The sequence below is a fragment of the Corythoichthys intestinalis genome, chromosome 20 (assembly GCF_030265065.1).
Source record: "Corythoichthys intestinalis isolate RoL2023-P3 chromosome 20, ASM3026506v1, whole genome shotgun sequence".
NCBI lineage: Eukaryota > Metazoa > Chordata > Actinopteri > Syngnathiformes > Syngnathidae > Corythoichthys > Corythoichthys intestinalis.
In genome coordinates this window covers 19701201-19719241 of record NC_080414.1, presented here as the reverse complement: position 1 = coordinate 19719241, position 18041 = coordinate 19701201, and the positions used below count along the sequence as shown (strand labels likewise).

The following is an 18041-nucleotide window of genomic DNA, read 5'->3' as shown; positions in this document are numbered from 1 at the left end:
AAATTACAGATCTCATTAAGAGTCATCCAGTAAATGATGTCACTAACTCCATTCATGTCCAGCTTGGATCTTATACATCCATTCAAAAGAGAAAATTTGCCGGATGACACAAAATGATACCTGTGATAAGGTAATGCTCATGGCAGTGTCATGTCATAATTATGATGGTCTTATGACAGTCTTATGCACCACTGTCTAATAAAGTGTTACCAAATACCATAACTAGCTATTAATGAAACAAGTGGAAGAGCAACTGAATAAATATTTAGCACAAAAGATGAATTTGTATTGTTATTTACATATTTAGCGCTGCAATGCATGCTAGGAGGCATGTTGCACGACAACAGTATTGACAGCAGGTGGCAGCAGAGGTTGACTGTCTCCCCCAAGCGACCAGTGACGGCCAAATGAAGCTTCTTGAAGCAATGATGGTGGTTTATTTGGTCTTATGACAGTTTTAGGATGTCGCTGTCAAATAAAGTGTTGCCAGTTAATATCTTTTGGTGTAAATACCCCATAATACAGTGAGGACTAGCGATGTCCCGATCGATCGGGTCCGATCACGTCATTTTCAAAGTATCGGAATCGGCAAAAAAATATCGGACATGCCTTGTTTTAATATATATATGTTTTTTAATTAAATCATTTTCTAATTGTATTTAACGTTACAGACAAAATGTCTTACACTCATCCAGAGTCTTTAGTTTTGGCTTAAACTAGGGCTATCAAATTTATCGTGTTAACAGCAGTAATAACTTTTAAATATTTAACGCAATTAATTCTTGCGCTGCACTACCCACTCACGCATTGTTGCGCCCAATCTAAAATGGCACCGTTTTACGTATTCATGGAGTTAAAAGACAACGTTAAATGAGTAGAGAAAATTTTGGCAGACTTTGACTATTGTTTTTAATTGGCTAAAGCCTTACAATCCCTCTCTCAACAATTAGAAATATCGTGGGAAGCAATGTGGGGAAGAAAGGTAGTAGTTGATCTTTTTCTTAACACCCTATTTTATTTCCCAAGGCAGAGAAGATATATCAACTGGTACCACTATGCCCAGTCATGGTTGCACTTTCCATCAGGCATTTGGGCAGAAGTTAAATGGCTACAGTATCATTTACTGAAAGCTCAACAAATACACTAGATGGCAATATTTAGTCACAATATACAAGGTCACATTTATCCTTTGAGAATTACAAGTCTTTCTATCCGTGGATCCCTCTCACAGATGGAATGTTAATCATGTAAACGCCATCTTGAGGATTTATTGTCATAATAAACAAATACAGTACTTATGTACTGTATGTTGGATGTATATATTCGTCCGAGTTTTATTCATTTTTTTCTTAATGCATTGCCAAAATGGATATGATCGGGAAAAATTATCGGGAATGATTGGAATTGAATCGGGAGAAGAAAAAAAAGCAATCTGATCGGGAAATATCGGGATCGGCAGATACTCAAACTAAAATGATCAGATCGGGAGCAAAAAAACATGATCGGAACAACCCTAGTGAGGACAGTTGCAGAATATAGTCCAGTGTGGCTTATCTATGAAGAAATGCCATTTTTGTGTCAAATTTGTCGTGTTGCAGCTTATTGTCAAGTGTGCCTTTTGGTAAAAAAAATTACGGTAATTATCACCAAACACTAATATCAAAATACTGCATTTGTACATGCAGCTTTGATAAAATCTCTCAGAAAGTAGCCGGATCATTTTGGCTCCTCCCTTTTGTTTAAAGTCTCCTATCAACAAACGAGTGTGACCAGTTTATCACTATTTCATACAGCTGCTACGTTACAATAACGGCTTAGCAAAATACACAAAAAGTTTTGAATTTGCAGTTTTAAAAAATGGGGGAGTACTTAAATGATAGCAAGACCCAAGCGGAGGATCACGCTCTGAAGGGAACAACACTGGTGAGTGCAAAGTAACAACAAGGTAATGAATGTCTGAATAGGTTGTGGCACAGGGTTATTAAGCAGTGGCAACAGAGGAAGTGGACTGGAGGAGACCATTAGTAGATACAGTAAATATAGTGTCCTGAAGTAAAGAGCAGAACAGTAATAGTAGTGGCAGTTTGGAATCCAATTTCTATGCAGGCTCCAAAAGCTGTGTACGTCTATGTATGGTATATGCTGTAAGTGTAGGCATGTGATGCCTTGAAAGGAATCAGAGGAATGGGAATTTAAAATGAAAAGAAGCAGAGTATGACAAGGGCTTATATCATTGAATGGGAATAGAATGATTGAATTGCAACCTTTACTCTGATTAAAAACAGCTTCCTGACTGGGTCAAGTAGCCGAGAAAACAATTTTAGGTCCAAGAGTAACCTGAAACACATATCAAGAGCCACTAACTGACGCAGGAGTGGGAGATTAATTTTGAGCATAAACTAAATGGTGTCATATCAGGACAAAGAAGAAAAAACAGATAGACTCTGACCACTAGGATAAATTGCACAATGCACACACAAGACCCAAGCCAGAACTAATAATGTCCATAAAAGTGCACTTAAAATCTCACAAGGCTTTTATGCGAAGAAAAATCTTCCAACTTGCCACACACAGTCTAAAAAAGTGTTGCATTACAAATCCTTACTTATAAATCATTACATGTTAAGGTCATCCCTAAAGAGTTACAATCCAAGACCTTACAATTATTTTTGTCCTCAAAATGTATATGGGAAGTGCCTTTTGTCCCTCGATTCATCTCGAACTAAAAAGCTTTCCTTTTTCGAGGGAGTTTTTTCCTGCTTCTGTCATCAGGTTCTTCATCATATCTTGACCTTCTCAGTGTGTAAATTGCTATTACATAACACATGTCGTGAATTTGGGCAGTATAACTACAATTGACTTTGCCCCCTGTTAAAATTGGGATTTTATGATTTTTCACTCAAAGGTCCACCACTTGATGTACAAAATGTTTTAGGGCCAAGTGGAATTTGTCCTTGCATGATAAAGATGTTAATAACTTACTACTCTTCTTACTGTAACAGAAACGAAATCACCATTTTGGTTGGTGGTTATCAGTGGTTTTCTCACTTTTTCTTGTATAGTAATGAAACAGCAGATTTGCTGTTCATAAAAATCCACATGTCAGTTTAATCATTGATATTGGGATTCAAAAGGCTTTCGTCTGCACCTTTTTCTGCAGTCCAGCGAGCCCTTCACCATGAGCACCTTCGCGCAAGTCCTCAAGGAGATCGGGGAGTTCGGCCCCTTCCAGAAGCGCCTGGTGGCAGCTTTGTGCGTCCCCAACATCTTCGTAGCTTTCGATATCATCGGGCAGGTTTTTAGCGGTCTCAGTTTCCCGAACTACTGCAACACTGACTGGATCCTAGATCTGGCAGATGCAAATTTGACGCTAGAGAGGCAAAAGGAGCTGACAATCCCCACAAATCCAGATGGAAGCTACGAGAGTTGTCTCATGTACACGCCGGTCGATTCGGACTTGGAGACCATCGAGATGTATGGCCTCAACTCCACCACGGGTTGCCTGAATGGAACCCGATTTGAAGTGCCGACCGGGGCGTCTAGCATTGTGACAGAGGTGAGAAGGAGGTGGTTGCCTTGGCAACAGTGGACTGCACTTTCCTGTTTTTGTCATTTATGTTCATCTATTGTTTTTCCTCAATCAGTTCAATCTAGCGTGTGAAGGGAGAACGTTTATTGAGGCATCTCAGTCAATTTACATGGCCGGACTTCTGGTTGGTGCCTTTGTATCAGGCTCCATGGCTGACAGGTAGAAGACAAATAACTAGTTAATATTTTCTGGTACAGTGATACCTCATTTTTTTGCAGTTATTGGGGACCAGAACTAGGGCTGCAGCTACTGATTATTTTTGTAGTCGATTAATCGATGAACTATTTAGTTTGAATAATCGAGTAATCGGATAAGGAAAATAAAAAAATAAAATATCTTAGCTGAGCCTCAAACGGTATAAAAAAATATAATTTTTTTTAAATTTTTTTTTTTACAATGCTCTAAACAAATGGTTCAAACACATATTTCCACAAAAAATGGCTAAATATACCTATGAACTAAATTACAAATGCATTAAAAAAAAAAAAAAAACATGAGCTCAAACAAAAACTTAGCTTATGATGGTCTTAACAGGGAGCAGCCGGATTCAACCATGTGAAATGAGTTATGTCATGTTCACTGTTGCCACCAGGGGGCAGTGTATCCACCCAAATCTATAAAACTAAATGCAAACACTTTCAAAACAAACCATTACAACGCCACTTTCATTAAACGAATACTCAAAGCAGCAAAATTGAATTCGAATCTTTTTTCTAATGGAATTACTTGAGTTAATCAATTAATCATTGCAAACCAGAACCCGTCGCGATAAGTGGAAAAACTGCAAAGTAGCGAACCCCCCCCTCCCATTTATTCAGAATTAGAATTGGAAAAAGATACGTATAAGAGATGTTTAATTTAAAAATAATAATAATAATAAATACAAACTTATATATTTGGCAGAAAACACTCAGGTGACTTAAAGTTCCCCTTTGAGACCCCCAATTTGGCCAAATTTCAAAACTGTTCTATATGCATGTGTGATACGTCATTGGAAAGCTTAAAATCTCAATTTTCTCAGGGAAGAAAAATTTTGAGGAGGAAAGCGTTTAAAAGAAAATAAAAATAAAAAATTTAAACCCCCAAACCCTAACTTGAAGTGAGAGCATGAGAGAACATAATTAAAGACACCATGATTTTGGGGATTTTATGAGTGAAACACGGTAATATAGCAAGGGTCGTAATGCAGAAATGGCGGACAGCTAGGAGTGGTCGAGATTTTCTTTTTGAAATATTCTCCATTTTAAACTTTTTTTTTTTTTTTTTTTAATTTTCTTTGTTTGGATTGATTATCTATCATCTGAAATACTGGGGTAAATGTGAAGGTAACAAAAAAAAAAAAAAAATACAATTAAGTAGAGATGTCCCGATCGATCGGGTCCGATCACGTCATTTTCAAAGTATCGGAATCGGCAAAAAAATATCGGCCATGCCTTTTTAATTTTTTTTTTTTTTTTAATCGTTTTCTAATTGTATTTAACGTTATTGACATAATATGTTACACTCATCCAGAGTCTTTAGTTTAGGCTTAAGGTAGGGTTATCAAATTTATCCCGATAGCAGCGGTAATTAATTTTTAAAAAATATCACGTTAAAATATTCAACGCAATTAATGCATGCACTGCACGACCCACTCACGCATTGTAGCGCTCAATCTGTAATGGTGCCGTTTTACCCTATATAGAGAGATAAAAGGCAGCGTAAAATGAGTAGTGTGAATTTTGGCAGCCTTTGGAGCCGTTTTTTAATTGGCTAAAGCCTTACAATCCCTCTCCCTACGATTAGAAATATCATGGGAAGCAATGTGGGGAAGCAAGGTAGCAATTGATCTTTTTCTTAACACCTTATGTTATTACCCAATACAGAGAAGCTATATCACTTGGTAGCACGACGCACAGTCATGGTTCCACTTCCCATCATGCATTTGGGCATGGCTACAGTATCATTTACTGAAAGCTCAACAAATACACTAGATGGCAATATTTAGTCACAAATCTTTCTATCAGTGGATCCCTCTCACAGAAAGAATGTTAATAATTTAATGCCATCTTGAGGATTTATTGTCATAATAAACAAATACAGTACTTATGTACTGTATGTTGAATGTATATATTCGTCCGCGTTTTCTTTTTCTTTTTTTTCTTTTTTTTTCTTAATGCATTACCAAAATGTATATGATCGGGAAAAATTATTGGGAATGATTAGAATTGAATCAGGAGCAAAAAAAAAAGCAATCGGATCGGGAAATATCAGGATCGGCAGATACTCAAACTAAAACGATCGGGATCGGATTGGGAGCAAAAAAACATGATCGGAACAACCCTACAATTAAGTGATAGTTATGAAGTAGATATCCGTGACTTATTTACAGTCACTATTTGTTTCATTGTGACTTAACTTGTTTAGAAATTTAAAATATCCGAGTGATTTTTTTTTTTTTTTAAACTAAATACTAGACATCAAAATAATGATTCTAAGCTAAAAATGACAGACATTTCGAATAATACAATTACGTACCTTCTTTTGGGCTGAAATAAAAGCGGTTGCGTAGTGTCTGCAAACGGGGGTCTCCAGGTTAAAACGGTCAAATTGAAAATAGTTCGGGGCTTAATGCTCCATAAAACTGCTATGGCAGCATATAGACATATTGTTCAATCAAACACAACAGTTCTTTTGGCTTAAAATACAGCGGTTAATTTTAAAGAGGGGTGCAAGAGCAGAAACTGCTTTTTTCAGCCTTGTCAGTGTTTTCCACCATATTTATTTTTAATAAATTGTTGTTAAGCACTTCAAATGTTATAAGTTTTAAACATGTTACTGTCCCACAGAATTATTTTTAAACAACAATAAAGTAGAAAAATGCTTGCATCTATTAAATGCTACATTGAGTGAGTCCACACAAATCCGTTCAAGCTGCTCACTTGCACACAGTGAGTTTCCACAACAGTTTAACAAGTTAAACGATGATTGACGCATGCAGCACTTTGAAGTTTCGGCTTCCAGGCATCTCTGGCAAGATCAAACCTTAACATCTGTCAATCATCGTTAACTTGAATAAGCAACTCCAGTGCACTGCCTTACCAAGAAAAGGAGCAGGAGGGAGAGAGAGTGAGACTACGTGATCGGATTGGGACAGCTCATCTGTATTTATTTATGTATTTTTTAATTGAAAAAAAAATCCTCGATAGTCTGAGGGCGCGAATTTTGAAGTGCGACGTAGCGAGGGATCACTGTACACCGTTTTCTGGAACCCTTTGGAAAAATTACAATCAATTAACTCTGCACTATTTTTAAGGTTCGGTCGCCGGTTTGTGGTGTTGCTCGCCATTCTTCTTCTTATGTTGTTCGGCGTCAGTTCCGCCTTCTCTCCCAACATCTACGCCTACATTGCTCTCAAGTTCCTGTGTGGAGTGTCTATGGCAGGAATTCTAACCAACGCATTCGTCATAGGTGAGTGGCGTGTTGCCAGGACACTGTTATTTAGGTTTTGTCAGTGAATATAAATGAGATTTGGAAACAAGTGAAATTTGGAATTATAATTAGTATATTTACACATCTACAGTGTTGTCACAGATTACTTGAAAAAGTAATTTAATTAATGATTACTGATTACGCCTCAAAAAAGTAATCTAGTTACTTTACTGATTACTTCATTATCAAAGTATTAAGTTACCTTAAAAGTAATCTATCAGTTACTTTTTACCCATTTTTCTCCCTTTGCCGCCTCGACATAAGAATGACAACAGAAAAATGTCATCACGTGTAATTGAATTTCCGATGATTGAATTTAAAGGGGAATATCAGAATGTCGCGCTAGCTTAGCCACTCCAGAGCCCTGAAACTAACAAATATCTGACAAACAGCTTGGAATTTGTCGAAATCAACTCCACCGACCAATTAAACCCCGCTAACTCTAAGATTAAGCCTAATGTCAAAACTTCTGAATTTTGGGTTATGGTTAACAGCATATCAGTGCCAATGTAAAACAATGCAAACTGACTGCACAAAAGTGCAAAGGTGGAGGCTGGCGTGGATGCGTGTGCACAACCCGGAAGTACTCCTCTCAACGCACACGCGGTCAATTTGACCACAAAACATGGCGGCAACTAAGCACTTTACACTCAATCGGACTTACAACACATCCCACAGATGCTAAACGAACACATCACCTCAAAGCATAAATGTGCAACACGCATATGATGTAAACAAAGCTTGCCAACTTGGAACTGTCGCGTTCTGCTGCTTGTCAGAATTTGTTTTTGTTGCAGAGCCGGGTCTGGGGGCGTGCCGACGTCCCACCTGCAGCTAATCCCTGCTCGTCGGCTATAGTATATAAACGCAGGCTATCCGGGAAAAGAACGCCGAGATATTTCCTTTGCTGGTCGCCATTAACACGTACTGCTTTCGAGTCGCTTTGTATTTACCTAGTTCGTACCTAGTTTGTATTTATCTAGCTCGTCGGACGTCTTAGTTTTTTGATCATCTACCTCATGGGTGTCCAAACTTTTTGCAAAGGGGGCCAGATTTGGTGTGGTAAAAATGTGGGGGGCCGACCTTGGCTGACGTCCTTTACGTAGAACAATATATTTAGGCAAATTTTAGCAAGCCATTCTGTGTGTCACATTTGCTTTATTTTTTTTCCTCAAATTAATAATTTCAACAATCTCATAACTAGCCTTTGTGGCATACTCTTTTGACTCTTGGGCTCTTGCAAAATATCGCTGCTCAGAAATTAAACTAGCTTCAAGTTGCTTGAATTTCTCACTACGTATCTTCCCTGTAATCTTGTCATCTATGTCAGTGTGTCTTGTTTGGTAATATCACCTCACACACAGCGACTGTCTCTTTGCAAATGAGGTGGACACAGTTGTTGCGTATTTTAGTGAAGAAATGGTCCAATTTCCAACTATCTTTGAAGCGTCGGCCGTCGCATTGTCAACTTTCTTGTTTTTGTTGATTGTCACCGTTTTAGAAAATTGGGAGTTAAGGGTCACACAGGGCAATGTTGCTTAGAGTGCTGCTGCCTTTTAGTGGGTAATGAGGAGCAGCATTTAGTGTGTAAGCTATTTCATATGCTGGTAGCAGTACTGCTGACCAATTTATTAAGTCTGTGTGCGGGCCAGACGTTACTGATTTTATGACAGAGGCTGGCGGCCGGATAAAATTTGTCCGCGGGCCGCATTTGGCCCCCGGGCCAGACTTTGGACATGTCTGCTCTACCTTGCGCAGGTACTGTATTGAGTGTATTTTTATTTGTCTTTTTGGCTCTCTGCCCTCCGCTCGGTTTTCGCGTGTTTGATCCCCGTCGACCTATTTGTCACTGACCCCTTTTGTTATTCCCTTTTTACCGCGTTCGCGTGTTTTGTTTTATCTGTGATTAATAAATCCCCGAACGCTTCCCCTCTGTTGTCTGTTTTTGGGTTCAATCTTGTTCTCCGCATTCGCGGATCACAACAGGAGCGATGACTGCTCATCGTTGCTACGGCACAGCTACGAAACGGCCGCGCATGTAGGGCTCCAACCTTTTGCTGATACCCTCCAGAATGAAGGAAAAATACTCACCTTCATTCATGGATATCCACAGATCAACATTCCCTCGCAACGTCTCAACACTCGGCTCGAATGTCCACCCGCCTGGCCCACGCCTTCAGTCCCACAACACATGTGACGCGGGACCAAAACAGGAAATAGCTAAGAGGTCGTCATGGAAACACGTACCGGGAACCTTTTATTTTAGCATTTTCTATTCAAAATGCTCTTCGTACATGACTACAACATTCTTCATTCTACATACGTTATGAGGCAATGAAAAAAATAGTAATGCAGAAACACTAAGGAAACTAACTTTAATCAGATTACTGGTGTAGAAAAATGAACGCGGTAGATTACTCGTTACTGAAAAAAGTAATCAGATTACAGGTTACAAACTAACGCGTTACTGACAACACTGCACATCTACAGGTATCATTTGAAAATACCAAAGGCCGTGAGTATTTCAACGGTTTGCAATTTTGCAAGCATATCACTCCCTTTGTTGTTGCTCATCTATTGACACTGGAGCAGCTTTGCAAACTTGAAGCTGAATTTAACAAGCATTCATGCATGTGATAAGAATAAATAAAATTGAATAGCGCTTTAACTGTTACTCAAAGTGTACTTCACCTGGCTTTGTGCAAATGCCTGATCTAGATGTTTTCAGTTTTAATCAGTGGTTTGCCAGAGCAGATCCTACTTTAAGGCACTTGCCTAAATTGTACTGCAAGTTCCAATAGTGTAAAGATTCTCTGGTCAGTTCAAAAGATTTCAAAGGTTTTGTTTTCCCAGCAGATATTTGCTTCAGTATTCAAACATCTATTCTGCTATTCCAAAACTTCATTGCAGAGTCGTTTTTTTCTTGTGTTTTGCTGAAGGTGGCGAATGGTGCGAGTCTTCCAAGTTTGCCTTCTGTACCATCGTTAGTCACGCTTTTTATCCCATTGGCCTTATGCTGTTGTCTGGTCTGGCCTATTTGATCCCCGACTGGAGGATGCTCCAACTGGCCCTCTACGGCCCTCTTCTTCTTGTACTGGCCGTATATTACTGGTCCGTACTGTCACGTCACTGAATGATCAAATCTGAGTGGGAAAATAGTCAAGCTAATACAGGACGTACCTTTGAACCCGCCAGGGTTCTCCCAGAATCCGCCCGCTGGCTCCTCACTCAGGGCAGGAAGGAGGAGGCCCTGAAAGAGGTTTGCAGAGCAGCAAAAATCAACAAGAGGAAAGTGTCCCCACATTTGCTGGATAAGGTCAACTACAACACAAAACCTCTCTGACCTTACCAAAATGTAATGTTTTAATAAATATAGCATTCAAATCGCATGTGTGTCTAGATGGACGTTGACGGGAATACGAAAAGAGGCACCATGTTGGACATCTTCAGGGTTTCATATCTGAGAAAACGAGCGCTCATCATGGGTTACGTCTGGTGAGTTTTTAAAAGCTAAAAATGTACCGTGCTCACTATTTGAGATAAACACAGTGGGGAGCAGAAGTATTTGCTCCCCTTGTAATTTTGCAAGTTCACCCACTTAAAATAGCTAGGTCTGAAATTTCAATCAGTGATGCATTTCCACTTATAGAGACAATCTAAAAAAAAAAAAATCTGGAACTCACATTGTATGGTTTTTCAAGAATTTATTTGTAATTTACTGGGGTTCATAAGTATTTGTACCCCTGAGAATCAGCAGTAATTATAACACTCAAACAGTTGTCAGTCTACCCTTAAAGAGTCCACCTTTACCCCATGAGTAACCATCTACCCACCCACAGTCAGTCATAATCCAACTGCTACCAAGGGCAAGACCAGAGAGCTTTCCAAAGACACCAGAGAAAAAAATGTTGAGCTCCACAAAGCTGGAAAAGGCTATGGGACCATTGGGAAGCAGCCGGGTGAGAATAAATCAACAGTTGCAGCAATTGTTAGAAAATGGAAAAGGCTAAACATAACTGATAATCTACCTCGGACTGGGGCTCCATGTAAAATCTCTCTTCGTGGGGCATCACTCATGATGAGAAAATTGAGGGCTCAGCCTTTAACTACATGACAGGAGCTGGTCAATGACCTGAAGAGAGCTGGATGCGCAGGTTCAAAGGCTACTGTCAGTCGAACACTAGGGTGCAATGGTTTAAAATAATGCATTGCTCAGAAGGTTCCCCTGTTGAAGCCAGTACATGTGAAGGTCCGTCTGAAGTTGGCAAGGATCCATCTGAATGATGCAGAGGGGTCATGGGAGAAAGTCATGTGGTCAGATGAGACCAAAGTAGAACTTTTTGGTGCAAACTTTACTCGTCATGTGTGGAGGAAAAAGAAGGATGATTACAATCCCATGAACACCATCCCCACTGTGAAGTACTGTATGGTATGGAAACCTCATGCTTTGGGGGCGCTTTTCGACAAAGGGGACAGGACTGTACTGTATAAAGCAGATGAATGGTGAAATGTATCATCAGATTTTGAGCCACAACCTCCTTCCCTCAGAGACTTGAAGATGAGTTGTGGCTGGATCTCTCAACATGACAATGACCCGAAGCACCCAGCCAAGCAGACCAAAAAGTGGCTGCGTAAAAAGCATATGAAGGTTGTGGAATAGCCTAGCCAGTCTCCAGACCTCACCTGAAACTTCGTGTTTCTCATTGACAGCCCCGAAACTTGACAGATTTAGGGAAGATTTGTGTGGAGGGATAGGCCAAAATCCCTCAGACCCTTACCTACTTTCTAAGTCTGTGAACTTGCAAAATCACAAGGAGTGTAAATTGTTCCGCTCCTCATTGTATTTCTTGATGCGCACAACAGGTTTGGAATCAGCGTGATGTACTACGGACTGAGCCTAAACGTCGGAAACTTTGGATTGAACATCTACCTCACGCAATTCATCTTTGGCCTAGTGGAGATTCCTGCCCGTTTGGGTTCTTTGCCGCTTATCGGACGCTTCGGGAGGAAACGATGCGAGGCCTTCTTGTTAATATTCGGAGGAGTTGCTTGCCTTTGCATTATCCCCGTGCCCGAAGGTAACGTTAAGTCACAGCAATTAACTCATTTGTGGTGTTCATCTCACATAGCTATTCTCCTGAATTGTTATTTTCAGACCTTCCTGTGGTTGCGACGGTCATCGCCGTACTTGGGAAATTTGCATCCACTGGCTGTTACTGTATTGTGTATGTGTACACAGCAGAACTGTACCCAACCACACTAAGGTAAGGTACGTAACGTTTAAGGTTTCCGTTATGTATGCTAGCTAGTGTTCCTAAGAAGTCAGACAAAAATAATAATAATTTTGCAAACAAACACATAAATCATTAGCTTTTAATCCATCTCAAGGGGTCGCCATTTTGTCAAATACAGCTATCTGCTGACAGCCTCACAGCCACACACAGATGTGAATGTCACATGATCAGAACAGCAGAACAGACTTATAGTGCTGTGGACTCTACATCAGTTTGTCGTGATGAAGAGGGAGCTGAGCCGAAAGTTGATCTACGTTCCGACCCTAATCTATGGTCCCGAACTGTGGCTCGTGACCGAAAGAAAAAGATTCTGGACACAAGCGGCTGAAATTTCCACCGTAGGGTGTCCAGGCTCTCCCTTAGAGATAGGTTAGAAGCTCAGTCATCCGGGAGGGGCTCGGAGCAGAGCTGTTGCCTCTCCGCATCGAGAGGAGACAGACGAGGTGGCTCAGGCATCTGATTAGGATGCCTCGTGGAACCTAGTGAGGTGTTCCAGACATGTCCCACTGGGAGGAGTCCCACCCAGGACATGCTGGGGAGACTATGTCACCTCACTGGCCTGGGAACGCATTGGGATCCTCCAAGAAGAGCTGGATGAAGTGGCTGGGGAGAGCAAAGTCTGGGCTTCCCTCCTGAAGATGCTGTCCTAGCGACCTGATCTTGGATAAGCGGACAAAAAAGGATGGATGGATGGATGGATGTTAGACATGTGCTGATTACCAGCTTCAAGGTATATCAGGGTATGAAAACGTCATGGTTTCAAAACCGCAAAAATTTTCCGTCAAGTCAAACCGTCCCTACGATATTAGCTATTTTTTATGTCCTAAAAATGCAGGGAGAAATCTCTCGCTTTCAGCTGCAAGGCTTAACCCTCTCCCACCAGTTGTTGCTCAGTGTCAGTGAGTCAGCTGTGCTACATGATGGCTGGAGAAGGTGAAACTCCATCGAAGAAAACAAAATCGCCGGTATGGGAATACTTCGGCTACAGAAAAGTTAGAGATGGCCGCGGCTTAGAGAAGGAGAGCCAACCGACATGTAAAACATGTTTGCGGAGGGTGGCTGCCTAGGAGGCAATACCTCTAATATGATTTAGCATTTATATAAGAAATAAAGGTTAATAAACACTGTCATGAACGTTTCCCACCAGCTATGAGAGTTAACTTCAGCGTGTTTAGTGTGTCTAGCGGTCGTAAAACATGGTGTTTTTTTTCTCTCTGGCAACTGTATGTGATGAAAGTGTGTGTATAATGTAAACATGATACGAGTCATACACACGTGCTTATTATGGAAAATAATTCAATTATTTTTATTCTAATAATGTTGAGCTGTGGCTGTGGGTTTAGGCTGACATAAAGGACTGCATTCTTTCTAATTTTATTTAGAATATTTCAGTTATTTTTTTTGGTTTTGTTTATTCTTAACTATGTTCCAGTTTGCTGCTATGTTTTGAAAAAGTAAAAATCCTGTTCAATGGAAAAAAACTTTTTCAAATTAACTCATTTTAGAGCTGTAATCGCAATACCGTGAAACTGTGATATTTTGGTGTAAGATTATCATACAGTCAGAATCTCATACCGGTACATGCCTACTCACTGCGCATTTGTGATGAGTGGAATAACACTGATTATAAAATTGGGTGGACAAAATTATTCAATTTTGTGCTCAAACCATTATGTCATCAATTATGCTAGTCGGTGAGGAGGAGATTTTGATTCAAATTTTGTGTGTAATCCAAGTTATCCAATTATTTTGCTTTCTCTGTGTTGCTAGGCAGAGTGGTGTAGGTCTGAACTCTATGTGTGCTCGTGTGGGAGGCATTTTGACTCCTCTTATAAGGCTCCTGGGTGTCTACCATGATGCTATCCCCATGGTTGTGTATGGCGTCGTACCTATTAGTGCGGGGGGCCTTTGTCTGCTGTTGCCAGAGACTCTCAACGCAGAACTTCAGGAACATGTCGAGTTAAAGTGAGTTGATCAACTAAATAAATAAACACAGTCAGTTCGGCAAATGGTTAATTTTTGTTAAAAATTAATACCTTTTTTTTTTTTTTTTTTTTTTTAGGAGAATTGACAAAGGGTACGAAGATGAGAAGAAATGAAGAAATGTTAACACTTGTCTATTTAAATCCGACGTTAGTAGATTGTTCTTCCTGAAGATGCGCGTGTGGCGGACTGGCAGGTTTTTTTTAACACTGGGTTTTGAAACTTGGCATTATATTTTAGGGATCAAAGCACAGTTCCCCACCCCCGAATCTTTTACCGGAACGGCGTTCAGGTCCGGTCTGGTCATAATGCACACTATGCACAAACAGTTTACAGTCTATTTAAGGATATTTTACTTTCCGGGTGATATTTATGTGAAAAGAGCAAGTTATAGGAATATGATGGACAAGTTTGGATAAGTGGAATTAAGTTCACCTTGTAAGGTTTATAGTGACCAAGAAAACTTGGAAGATCATTAATGTAGACCGAGAATAACAGAAGACTTAAATTTGAACCTTGTGGCACACCTTTGTAGATAATGAGCCCTGATAGAAAACACTGAATTCTTGGATGTGGAAAAAAATGTCAAGATGCCAAAGAATTTTTTTTTTTAAGTATAATTTTATTAATGTTATTTATGTTATTTGTATTTTTGGATGTATGAATTCTTGAAAATATTTTAATTTAAAAATAAATAACTTTTTATCTAGATTTTTATTTTACTTTGACTTTCTTTAAAATACTGTATACAATTTAAATGTCAGAAATATTACTGGCATTTAAATCTAAAACGTGAGTGTTAACAAAATATACACTTTTATATTTGAAATAGTTATATTAGATATTTCTATAAAATATATATTTTTCCCAATATACAACAAATGTAAATTGTATCAGTAGTGCATTTGTAATTTTTTAACATGTCTTTCTCGAAATCCAGTATTGCTATGTGAATATAAAAAAATAAAATAAAAATCAACTTTTATCCCATACTTTTATTATTGGGAATTTTTCTACTTTAATCTAAAAAAAGGACTTTTTATCTCATTAATACATTTTTTCAACCTCAAATACTGTAATATTAGGCTTACATCCTACTTGTTCTGTATACTGTACAATTTATTAAATTACATTTGTATTATTATATGTGCAAAGAGGTGTTGAACTATGTGAGACAAATTATTTTTCTAAAATATGTATTTATGCCCTTCAAACACAATCGTTAACTAAGAACCTTTTTGCACTTCTTTATATATATATGAGTAAAACTCAAACTTGGCCAAGACCAAAGAGCTGTCCAAAGACACCAGAGAGGAACAACCTCCTTCCCTCAGTCAGAGCAATGAAGATAGGTTGTGGCTGGGTCTTCTAACATGACAATGACCCAAAGCACACAACCAGGAAAACCAGAAAGTGGCTCCATAAGTAGGTTCGAGCATGGCCTAGCCAGTCTCCAGACCTAAACCCAATAGAAAAACTTTGGAGGGAGCTCAAACTGTTTCTCAGCGACAGCTCAGAAACTTGACTGATCGAACGAAGATGTGTAAGGAGGAGTGGGCCAAGATCCCTCCTTCAGTGTGTGCAAACCTGGTGAAAAACTACAGAAAACATTTGGCCTCTGTAATTCCAACAAAGGATACTGTACCAAATATTAACATTCGTTTTCTCAGGTGTTTAAATACTTATTTGAAGCTGTATCACACAAATAAATAGTTTTTAAAAATCATACATTGTGATTTCTGGATTTTTCTTTTTAGATTATCTCTCTCACTGTGGACATGCACCTACGATGAAAATTTCAGACCCCTCCATGATTTCTAAGTGGGGAAAATTGCAAAATAGCAGGGCGTTCAAATACTTATTTTCTTCACTGTACAGTATTTTGGTGGTTATAAGTGTTTGTCGATGAGCAGTTGCAGCATGTTGCCAGTAGATGACAGCAAAATGTCAAATTTGGCTGATATTAATTTGCGGCCCACTGCATACGTGAGCAAGGACGGAGTCTTGACTCTGTACATTTAATGGCCATACAGTTGCAAAAACCTTTGGAATCAAGGGCTTGGGGTTTGGTCTCAATATTGGTAGGGACAAAATAACAGCATAACCAGCATGTACACTTTTTGGTAGGACCAGGACATCAATAAGACCAAACAGATTGGGTAAACGGGGGTCATTGCTATATTTCTCACTAATATGAATCTAATTAATTGATAGGCTAAATTATCAATGCAAAATCTGTATTGATTTATACTAACTTTCACTCTGCAAAATTATAATGTCTTAATCTGATCATTTTCCTTAAATCTATTCGAATAATTTTCTCCATCTTGTTTTAAGTGTTGAAATAAAAATGAGAATTGGGGAGAAGGGGGTAACCATAGGCAGAGTTTGACTTTTGGGGCGGTGGGGGGGGGGGATGGGGGGGGCACAATTTGTTGATGACCCCAAAACGCAGTGTCAGCAATAAAATTAATTTACAAGAATATCTAAAATAATAAGTTGACAATGAGCGTTTTTTTGTTTCCCATCATTCTTGAGGGAATTCTAAATCAGGCTGCTTAGGCAATACTTTTCGCCAAGATCGTCATCCATTGAATATGGTACGCCCGCCGGTGTCGTGCCAATGTAGTTACCCCAGTCAAAAATTGTACCCCCTGGGTGGAGCCATATGGAGGTAGATTTGTGTGTATTTAGTATTCAGTCAAAAAAAAAGTTGCTTCAATAAAAAAAATAAAAATAAAAAAGTTGCTTCAATCTAAATATATAGTTTCAACCAAAAAAAGTCACTTGCAAAAATAAATTTGAAACTCAAAAAAATAACCCCTAACCCTCATGTGAAAGCTATTTTTCTTTGAATATTATTATTATTATTATTATTATTTTTCTTTCTTTTTTTTTTGTTTTTTTGTTTGAAGCAACTTTTTGATTGAAGTAATGTTGATCTTTGTTTGGGCCAGATTTTGGCTAGGACATTTTTCTCTTTATTATTCAATCAAACATTAATTTGCTTCAAAAAAATATAGATTTTCAAAAATAAAAATCACTTCAATCAAAAAAAAAAAAAAAAAAAGAAAAATTTCAAACATAGAAAAAAAAATTTTAATGCGAAAAAATATTTCAGATTGAAAAATTTGCATTTGAATACTTAATTTTTCATTGGAAAAGGTTTTGATTGAAGCAATCTTTTTTGGGTTTGGGCCAAATGATAAGGAACTTTGTCTCTTAATCATTCAATCCCCCAAAAAATTGTTTCAATCAAATATATATTATATACATATATATACAGTATATTTTTTCAATCAAATAAATAAATCATTTAAAAATATATTTTTTCTCATATATATATATTTAATTATATGCAAAGCAAATGACCGTCTAAGGTGCTCAAAAAATAATTTTGTCCCTTTATAAAAAATGTTTTTTTTGTTCATTTCATTCATTTTTGTTGTAGTTTTATTGCTTTACATGTTTTATATATATATATATATATATATATATATATATATATATATATATATATATATATACAGTGCCTTGCAAAAGTATTCGGCCCCCTTGAATCTTGTAACCTTTCGCCACATTTCAGGCTTCAAACATAAAGATATGAAATTTAATTTTTTTGTCAAGAATCAACAACAAGTGGGACACAATCGTGAAGTGGAACAACATTTATTGGATCATTTAAACTTTTTTAACAAATAAAA

General features: G+C 38.3%; 1 protein-coding gene across 1 annotated transcript; it reads left to right on the top strand.

Moving 5' to 3' along the window:
- Nucleotides 1–1800: 1800 nt before the first annotated feature.
- LOC130908641 (solute carrier family 22 member 13) lies at nucleotides 1801–14996 on the top strand. Its single transcript, XM_057824293.1, has 11 exons — nucleotides 1801–1923; nucleotides 3161–3556; nucleotides 3645–3748; nucleotides 6885–7039; nucleotides 10000–10171; nucleotides 10256–10376; nucleotides 10461–10555; nucleotides 11924–12138; nucleotides 12216–12324; nucleotides 14125–14319; nucleotides 14417–14996. Exons 1-11 carry the CDS (start codon nucleotides 1858–1860, stop codon nucleotides 14451–14453), a joined length of 1665 nt encoding a protein of 554 aa, XP_057680276.1. The 5' UTR covers nucleotides 1801–1857; the 3' UTR covers nucleotides 14454–14996.
- The last annotated feature ends 3045 nt before the right edge of the window (nucleotides 14997–18041 follow it).